The 10,217-nt window shown below is 41.6% G+C and overlaps 1 protein-coding gene across 1 annotated transcript; it reads right to left on the minus strand.

The window, feature by feature from the left end:
* Window positions 1-213: 213 nt before the first annotated feature.
* Window positions 214-5,998, minus strand: LOC127780942 (calcium/calmodulin-dependent serine/threonine-protein kinase 1-like). The gene is made up of 11 exons (XM_052307936.1): window positions 4,779-5,998; window positions 3,137-3,267; window positions 2,597-2,638; window positions 2,403-2,511; window positions 2,094-2,172; window positions 1,696-1,992; window positions 1,490-1,602; window positions 1,169-1,276; window positions 1,033-1,095; window positions 783-950; window positions 214-708 (listed from the first exon to the last, which is right to left on the minus strand). Exons 1-11 carry the CDS (start codon window positions 5,310-5,312, stop codon window positions 571-573), a joined length of 1,782 nt encoding a protein of 593 aa, XP_052163896.1. The 5' UTR covers window positions 5,313-5,998; the 3' UTR covers window positions 214-570.
* Window positions 5,999-10,217: the final 4,219 nt, after the last annotated feature.

The following is a 10,217-nucleotide window of genomic DNA, read 5'->3' on the forward strand; positions in this document are numbered from 1 at the left end:
GCATATGCTTGGGTAGATGCAGCCTTGCAGTAAAAATGCAGATTCTCCCATCATCAATGGACAGTGAGGAGCAGAGATTGTTGCATTGGTACCAGAAGGCTGCAGTAGAAGCAATTGCAACAACAAGTACAGAGAAATGAACAGCACACAGTTGAATCTGTAACCTCAGGGCTGTCGCATACTGGCATAATAACACAATGAGAGACCAAGGGGTGAGACGTTAAATGTCTTATTTGAGACAAAAGATGCACTACTACAATGCAAGACTTGACAAACACCAGTCTCAAATCTTTTCAACCCTTCCATATTCTTTTTCCTATCCTCATCATCTGTACATCGTCTACACAGCTTCAGTACAACATCAATCCGACGTGGCGAAGGGGAGGGGTAGAAGTAGTAGCAGCAAGAACATTTTCACCTCTTACACAAACTGTCACTTTCTTTTTTTTGTCTGATTTTCAAGACATCCTCTCCAACCACCTCAAACCGCGCAACACAACGAACACCATCCAGAGAATTTGGCTTAGCCATCAATTTGACCTCATTGGTTGATGCAAGAATGATTTTATCTTAGGCTTTCGGGATCGATCGCGAAGAAACTCCGTGCAAAAGTTTAATGAATCCAAGGAAACTAAGCTTCCCATCGGCGTGTCTGATCCAATCTTGGAGTACAACATGAAGAGGGACTGATGGACCAAGTCCAAGTTCCTAAGAGATGAAAAATATAACAGTTAGAAATGTTTAATAATCATGCGAAAAAGTTACTTCAGCTCAAATCATACCGATGCAAGCTCCTCAATTACAATAGGTCGGTTGCCCTCCTTATCGAATAGCTCGTATGCACGCCGTGCGTGCTGCTCCCATGTTTCCAAAGCTTCCATCTGATAAACGCTGACAGCAGAAGCAGCGAACTCTTCAAAATCCAATTTTCTGTACTGAAGAGTGCACACCTAGTACCATGGCTTGAGCAGGTCAGTGTTTATCTCAGTCCAATATACTAACACAAGAGAATGTTCTATGAAAGAGTCTTACCGTGTTAACAAAGTCAATAACCCTAGAATCCTTCATTGCATCTGTAGAATTCTTTACCAAGGCCTGTAGGAACATTTACTTATTCAGCAATTGCATGCTATAAATTAGATCAAGTAACAAAGGTGAGAATACCTACCGTTTTCAAATTTTGCAAGGAGATATAACCATTCTTGTTTGGACCCAACAATTCAAATTGCTCTCTTAGATAGAACAGTTGATTTGCCGTCAATGTCTTAGCTAGGGCCTGCAAAATGTATGGACATTGCTTAAAATGGCTAGTTGGTGATGTCATCAGAGTCAAGACATATCGGTATAAGCCTACTTAAACTGCACAACCAAAAGCAATATATTGCTCGTACATGGATAACTTGACACACGTAAAAAATGAAAAAAAATATAAGCAGCAAGAATAGTCATTTACAGACCAGATAAGAACAACACAAAGGTTTATGCATACCCTCAAAGCGGACTTCCGCAAGGAAGACGAACTGATATAAGCTCGCATAAGCTTGTAGATTATCATATCTAAAGGTATTTTCACTTGTTGAGAATTTCGGATCCACGGATGACCTGCAGATATCATGATGCAAGTGAGCAATTAACCATCATTCGATAAAAAGCGAGTGCCACAATATTACACTGACAAACAAATCTGATGCTTACTGAGAGCTTGTGCAGCAGTCATCCTCTTGCGGTAATCCTTATTAAGCAGTCGTTTTACAAAGTCTTTTGCTTCGGCAGTGAGAGTAGGCCATGGAGCCTCATCAAAACTTGGTTCTGCCTTCAGCACAGCTCGAAATATTCCTGATTCGGTGCGTGCCCAGAAAGGACGGCTCCCACAAAGCAAAATGTAGGCAATCACTCCAATGCTCCACATATCTGCCTCAGTGCCATAAGATCGATGAAGCACCTCAGGAGCAACATAATATGCACTTCCGACAATGTCATTAAGTCTTTCATCTGCAGAATATAGCAATGATATGATATCTCAACACATTTAAATTTGGTTTGGCAAGGATAAATACTAAAGAAGAATCAAAACTGGACTCTGTAAATCTAACCTGGCTTCACAAAGTCAGACAAGCCAAAGTCTATGACCTTCAAGGCAGAGTTTTCATCCTTTGAGGTGAAAAGAAAATTCTGGAAAGGGGAACAACAAATATGGTTATTTACAAAATAATGCATTTGGTCTGCTGACTGCTAGACTCAATAGTAGACTTTGGGTAAAAAAAATTCAGAAAATTTACAGAAATAACAATAGAAGAGAAAATGTCTTATGTCAGTTAGAGCCCATATTCAACATTAACAATTTTTAGGTTGTAACATGAACTTCTTAACATTGGCTATTAATTGTTTGGCAGCAAACCTACCTCTGGTTTCAGATCACGATGGACAACACCTTGGAGATGGCAAAATGACACAACACTCAAAATTTGCACCATAACAACCTTTGCATCTTCCTCAGAGTATTTTCCACCTCTGTGAAGAAAGAAAGTAAGTTATAACTCAAATCTAGCAGAATTAGTTACAAGCATTGTTTACAAAATAAATATCATGACTCTACCTTGCCAAAATCCTATCCAGTAGTTCACCTCCTTTACATAGCCTGAAACAGAAAAGGCAATCACATTAAGTTAAATGTAATCAAGTGATGCAAGTTGCAGGAAAGCACCATTTTTTATGAGTATCTTGGATTTTTAATTTGACTGGGATATGTTATCTTGAATTATAAACAACTGATCATAGAGGAGCTCTGATCAACATCATGCACGAAATTTTATATTTTTTATAGTAACCACGGCATGATGGGAATATGTTATTGAGATTGAAAGTACAAATCCTTGCTGACAGAAAATGATCTATTTATATATAAATGCTTGGATTCTCATGTATCAGGGTAGTTTCACAAACATTAATGACAGGAACAAAGCCAAACATTCCACCAAGATGAAATAACATTTTTTTTTCATCTCTGAACCTTCTAATGTATACAAGACAAGAATCGCATGCATGACAGCAACAAATGAAGACAGAAGTTAAAGGAGACGACCCAGCAAAAAAAGAAGTTAAAGGAGAGCACTGTATGGAATAAGTGCACACTTACTCCATAACTATATACACATTATCTTCATCCTCGAAAGCATCATAGAACTGCACTAGGTTACTGTGTCCTGTCAGCGAACTCAATATTCTGACTTCTCTTCTGACATCTTCAATGGCAATAGCAGTCGTCATCTGCCCAGAGACTTAATTTGGTAAGAGTAGAAAGCAGCATGAACTGGCATTGCAGTAAACAGCTACCAAGTGTAAACGAGTAATGAAATTTGCAAATGAGTAAACAACCCACAAGCAAAATATGATAATTCTTTTACATAATGAACTATATCTATAAGATCAATCAATTATATTACTTACTAGTAAGTAAATAAAAGCATGCAACTACAACAATGCCAGCTCAACTTCCATTTATCATGGTAATGGGCAACATATGTAGATCTCGAAGCGCGAATTATGACACCTATGCGAGCAAGCCAACAACCAACTACTGTTCGGTTCAATGTTGTACAACAGTGCACTAGACAGACAATAAGTGATCAATTATGGGTGAAAAGAAATGAAATGCCTATTGCTGGAATTAATGCCCTCAGGACACGAATAACACTAGAAGAATCAACCAAAGCTACACCACCATTCTATAATGAAATGAACATATACTCCAGTATCAAAGTGACAAGTGGAGTGCTCCATTAGAAATCCAACAAGAACACGAATAAAACCAATCTTATTTTTCTGGAAAGAATAAAACCAAGAAACGCAGCATTGCTGACATTCTAACAATTGACTGCAATTGACCGAGGAAGAACACGAGCACATGGAATGTGAGAAGCCAAGAGGAGGGTGGGGGCATTACCCCCTTGCATTGGCAACAGAAGGATTGCCAGCTTTGCTCATAAAAGCACTGGACTGGCCGCATCTACAGGGCCTTAAATTGAATGACCCTTTCATACAATTGCAGAGGAGGCGCATTATGAGCAAACTCTTTCCACAGAATTGAAGCATCAAGCTGTGCAGCTTCAGCAGCAAACTCTGCTCCCCTTTTTGACCTGCAGATCTATCCAAAGAGGGTCATCTGCTCCATTTACCCTCCCCGACCCCGATGATGGAAGCGTGAGGACAAAAGATGGTGGTGGCACCAAGAACTCGACAAGCGTTGAAACCATGAGCATGGCATGAAGCCAATCAATGCTGCAGGAGGCAGTCCACGTCCAGATGGATGGACATGGCATTGGCAATGACATATCTTGGCACGAATGGTCTCAAAGCGGCGAGGTTACCTCCCAACAATAATCACGAGCACCCCGGGAGCTAAAACGAAAACGAAGTGCCGGCTAAAGGTGGCTCCTTTTTTCCAATATCCTCGTGCTTGAATCAACCAACGTTCTACCAAATACTACCAAATGGAGCTAAGATGCAAAATCAGAGTTGCATCAAAGTGAACTTGATTAAAAGAACCCCGCAACAAAAAAAAAAAAAAGAAAACTCGATTAAAAAGAAAATAATGGAGAATCCGAATGCCATAAGTTAAATCTGCACGTCAGAAATGATTGGATCTTAACGACAAAACTGAGCAGAAGCAGTTGATTAATTCACGCAGGGAAAATTATTTTGGTCAAATGCAGAGGCATGTGTTCCATTTCAAGAAGAAGAAAGAAGCGATTGAGGCGTGGCAATGGCGGGAATCCGACCTTGGCTTTGGGGATGACCTTGACGGCGACGTCGTGGCCCTTGTGGTCGCCCTTCTTGGCCTTGGCGGAGCAGGTGTAGCCGAAGTGGCCGCGGCCGACCTCGTCGCCGAGCTCGTACTTGGCGAAGAAGTGCTTGGAGAAGCCGAAGCCCTTGTCGAGGCCGACCTCGGCCTCGCCGCCCTCCGGGATGGGCGCCTCGTTGGGCTTAACCGACCCGTGCCGCCGCGCCAGGAGCGCGCGGATGTGCTTCGCTGGCGACGGCGGGGGGAACGGCCGCTTCAACCCGCCGCGCGCCGGCGTCGACGCCACGCTCGAGTTCGCCGGCGAGCTCTTGTAGCTCGACGCCGGCAGCGGGCTCGGCAGGTAGAACGGGAACTTCGGCTGCTTCGGCGTGCCCGGCTTCGCCGCCGCCGCCGCCGCCGCCGCAGCCGGACCCGGCGAGGCGGCGCCGGCGACGGCTACACCGGCCGCCGCCGCCGCCTCCTCCGCCTCGGGCTCCGGGATTTGGCTCGGCTTGCCATGACAGAGACCCATGGACCGGATCAAGAACACCACCACGGCTCGAGCTCAACGACCAAACTCGCGAAATTGCAGAATTCTCCCAGAAAAAAAAAACCGAAGCAATGGTGGGTCAAAGAATCATCACGCGTTCCAAAGGCCCTGAGAAATCATCCCGAATTGCTCGCATGGCTTTGCCGAATTCTTCAAGCGAATGAATGAAAGAAAGAAACCTCCACACGAACAGCTAGCTCGCCTGCAATTCGGATCCCAGGAACAGAAGAACAATAAAACCAGCCTTCAAAATCCTTTTCTTGGAGTGACCAATGCAACAAGCACAGAGCTCAGGCAGAGCAAAAATGGCACAGAACGAGAGAGAAGCCTGGAAGCTGGAAGATGGAGAGTCGGATCAGAGGAACCCCAAGAACAAGAACATATTCCTTGATTCTTGAAGTGGCCAAGCAATTGGAAAAGCTGGAAGCTTTGAGTGAAAGGCTTGGATCAGAGGGGAATGGGAGGGCACAGCTGGTGAGTGAATCTTGTGTGAATTGGGAGAAGAGAAGAGAAGAGAAGAGAAGAGAGAAAAAAAAAGGGAGGGCTACTGCCTCTGCCTCTGCCTGCCTGGTTGCTTTCTCTCTTGCTTTCTTTTGAGCTTTTTTTTTTCAAGTTTTTTCTTTCTTTCTTTTCTTTTCTTTTGGTCCTCTTTGCCTTTCTCTTTTCTAGGCCTTCCTTGGTGTGTGCTGCTGTGCTTTGGTGAATGGAATGGTGAGGGAAGTGGGGTTGGGGTGTTCCGGGAAATTTAACTATTTGCCACTCTTATGACATGGCAATTAATGATTTGCCACACCCTGTCAATAATATGTGGGCTCTCATGTGTCTATGACATATGGGCCTAGTGGCAAATCGTTAAGCATCACTCGTAAGAGTGGCAAATAGTTAAAAGCCCCGGGGTGTTCCACACTGCCTTGGTCACCATTTCTTTTATTCCTGTTTTTGTTGCCATCTTACTTGTGCCCCGTTTAGTTCCCACAAACTTTTTCCCAAAAATATCACATCGAATCTTTGGACACATGCATAGAGTATTAAATATAGATAAATTAAAAAATTAATTGCACAGTTAAGGAGGAAATCGCAAGACGAATCTTTTGAGCCTAATTAGTCCATGATAGCTATAAGTGTTACAGTAACCTACATGTGCTAACGACGGATTAATTAGGCTCAAAAGATTCGTCTCGCGGTTTTCAAGCGAGTTATGAAATTAGTTTTTTTATTTGTGTCCGAAAACCCCCTCTAACATCCGGTCAAACGTCCGATGTGATACCCAAAAATTTTCTTTTCGCGAACTAAACAGGCCCTTGTTACTTGCTAGTCATCACTCACTCATCAGGGGAAAAAGAGCAACTGTACTAACTAAACTGTCACACAATATACAGTTTCTCCCATTATAAAACTTTTGCCACAACATTTTCTGAAGGGAAGTTCTCTACTAGAATTAGCATGCTTCGTTTGATCTATTGAGTTACATGCACCAACCAGTTTAACCCAAAGCTTAAGATGGACAATTCACTTATACTCCAGCACGATCGGTATTCGATGTGATAAAATTGAGAGAAACTACTTCTGGTTTCATCGGAATGTATCTGAATGTGTCCCAAAGTTTTCATCCTTGGTACAATTCCGCACCCCCAAAAAAGCACATATGCTGTGAGAAATTCGAAATTCTCCTGGTGTTTACTGAAATGTACTACAGTAGTGGGAATTTTATTTGTGGTGATATCTCACAGTCTTCTCTGAAGAAATGCCACAGCAGCACAGGCACAGGCACAGGCTGTCCTGTGATCTCCTCCAACCTCCCAAGAAGAGAGTATTAAACAGGGGAGTAATGGAGGCATCAATGCTGCTTGCTTAGTACTCCCCCCTTTCCTCCTCCCTCTGCTGCTGCGATTCATCTCATCTCCTTAGCTAAAGCATGTTGACTTGAGCCTGTGGGGTTCAGAATTATTTCTGATTGGTTTGCATTTGCCCCTCTGATCTGGACTGTTTCCTGGTCGTCGGTATCATACTCAGGGTGTGTTTAGTTCACACTAAAATTGAAAGTTTGATTGATATTGGAACGATGTGATGGAAAAGTTGAAAGTTTGTGTGTGTAGGAAAGTTTTGATGTGATGGAAAAGTTGGGAGTTTGAAGAAAAAGTTGAGAACTAAACCAAGCCTCAAAAGGTTTCTCCTCCTGCCTGAGATTTGTACATGGGATTGAGGTAATAAAATGTAAGGTTTAATACTAAATTTTACACAAATTTGCTGCTCTAAATTGAATGAGCATAAAATTAATTAGAATGTGCTCGGTGCTTTTGTGTCAACTTGGTGTAATTGGTTGAATTCTGAAAGCCTCCATCATCTAAAAGAATTAATTGAAAATAACCGTGGCTTAATATCAATTTCAATGTGTAAGTTTACCTATCATAAGATGATGATTTACAGTGGCACACCTTGCATTCAGTCACAAGCTAAACAGGTGCAGCACTCATGTCTGCATAAAATGGTGCCAAAATATGTTGCAATGGCAAGTGGAATTGTATTCCTATAGTGACGCGCACATCTTTCGCGTGTTCGGGGAAAAAAAAGAAGGTGGAATTGTATCCCCCCGACCCATGCTAGGTAGCCTTTTTCAGCACTATGAATGTATCAAACTTACAAAACTTTCGGATACATGGAAAGAGCGCACCGAATATGAATATAACATTTATAGGAACTATTAGTCAAGGATTTAGACTCCTTTTCATGGAGTCAAAAATTCAAGTTCTAAGGATTAGAGAGGTCTTCTTAAGAACTTTATGTTCTGGAAATTATGTCACTTAAAGATTATGATGGGTAAGAAAATCTAAGCATCTGATGAGACACTCTAGAGGAAGCAAACTGCCCTGTTGATTTTTATGTGTGAAGGTAGTATATTCCACTTATTGGGTGTCTTTGGATTAGCCACCTATACTCCCTCCTCTTTTTATAGGGCATATTTTATTTTGTTAGGACAAGGTTTTGACTAATAATTACTCCATTAATACATAATGTTTGTGACATAAAATTGATGTTATTAAATTTGTATTAAAAAAACTTTCTTCTGGTCATAATTTTGGACCACATAAAAAATGAAATATTAATAGAGTAATTGTCGCTCAGAATCTTATCCTGACAAAACAAAATATGCCCTATCAAAAGAGGAGGGAGTTTTCTCCCCCAATGAAATCAACCATTTATCTCCGAAGAGGAGGCAGGTCTACATTTCACAAGCTGAAAACTACAGTGGCCAGAAATTTCCCCACACACATGTTCTAGAATAATTCTCTTTGTTTGTACAGATTTGCACATACAAACCCTGCTACCAATGTGCTTGAACTGCTGATATACCACATTCTTTGAACAACACTTGGTTGGAGCAGTGCCTCTACATTGGGATGATTGAGGCTGCTTCACCTCCAAACAAAAAGAAGAAACAAGCAGCTAGCTTCAATGGAACTGTCCAATTCTGCTGTCCTCTCCTCTGCACAACTCACATAAAGAAAAAAGGTTGGAATTAGTATTATATGCATGTTGGGACTAGGGTTGCCACCTGCTTAATTTCAGGTTTGGGTCCCTCACCAGCATCATCAGTCCCTTAGTTATTCAGCACTCATACTACTTGACAGTTTCCTTAATCATTCTTCTGCTTTACAACTAGTACCAGATGCTATTTATTAATTTACCATGAGGTTTCACGGGTAACTGAAACAAATGAAAAGCTAGTGATTGTTGCCACCCAATAGCATGGGACACTGTGGCAATATTCACATTCACCAAATCCCAAACAGGCCAAGCAAATAGTGCCATACTGCCATCACCTTGTTTTAAACAAGAAATGGGTGAAGAATAAAGGGTAGCAATGCATTGCTTTCATCACCCCACTATCTTTCTTGATCAAATTGGAGCTCAATTTGCCTGCCCTTTCTGGAGGTCCACTTAGGAATTGCCCATAGAAAGAAAAGACCAGATCATAGGGACAATTCAGTTGAGGAATAAAGAGATGCAAGTATTAAAATGACAGGAGTGATTACAGCAAAAAATGTGGCAGCAATATCCACAAAAAAATTCCATGAGAAACTGTTCTGTCTCTACCAGAGTAGTCTACATTGAGTCTTGGTCCAACTAAGCCTAAGATGTGAGCTTGGCACTATCCAAGATTTAGCCCCTACTAAAATAATATCACTGTTGGGTTTTCCAGGTGTGAGCTCTGATTCCAAGCTCTATGCAGATAGAGAACTCATGACTTGTGAACTCTAATGCAGTTATGCATCAATGATCTAGCCTCCAAAAGGGTGAGCATTTGTACTCATACCTTCATATGTTTTTGTAACTGAAGTTTGTTGATACCTCTGACTAAGGACATATATTGTTCTTCAATGCCTTTTGGAAACCCTATAATGATGATCTTCTTCTCTTTTCGCTTTCGTATCGTTTTTACTAGCATATCTCTGTGATCCTCTAGATTGCCCACAACTGATGCATCAAATTGCTTGCAACTACAATATGTTTCTACTTAAAGAACTTGCAAGAGAAGCAAGCACTTGGATGAGGGAAAACAAAAGGTAGTTGAGGTAAGGATATAATAAAGATAAGAGGAACATGGGGTAACATGGACCATCAGGGGTACTTTCATGCCATTGCAAGAAATCCACTTTGCAGTTGAACCATGCAATCCTTCTGGATTACATGAGCTCCTCCTACTTTGATTTGCAACCACTTCAGTATGTGTCATCACCTGTGTGGAAAGCTCCATTTGCTGGTTTTGTTTTGACAGTATAAAATTAGTGGCTAATTAAGTAGACAGTCCATGCCAGGAAGCAAGCTTGATACCATTCGCACATCTCACTATCTCAGTCTCTTACTTACTGCAAGTGGTTCTTTGCT

The sequence above is a fragment of the Oryza glaberrima genome, chromosome 7 (assembly GCF_000147395.1).
Source record: "Oryza glaberrima chromosome 7, OglaRS2, whole genome shotgun sequence".
In the NCBI taxonomy this organism is placed as follows: Eukaryota; Viridiplantae; Streptophyta; class Magnoliopsida; order Poales; family Poaceae; genus Oryza; species Oryza glaberrima.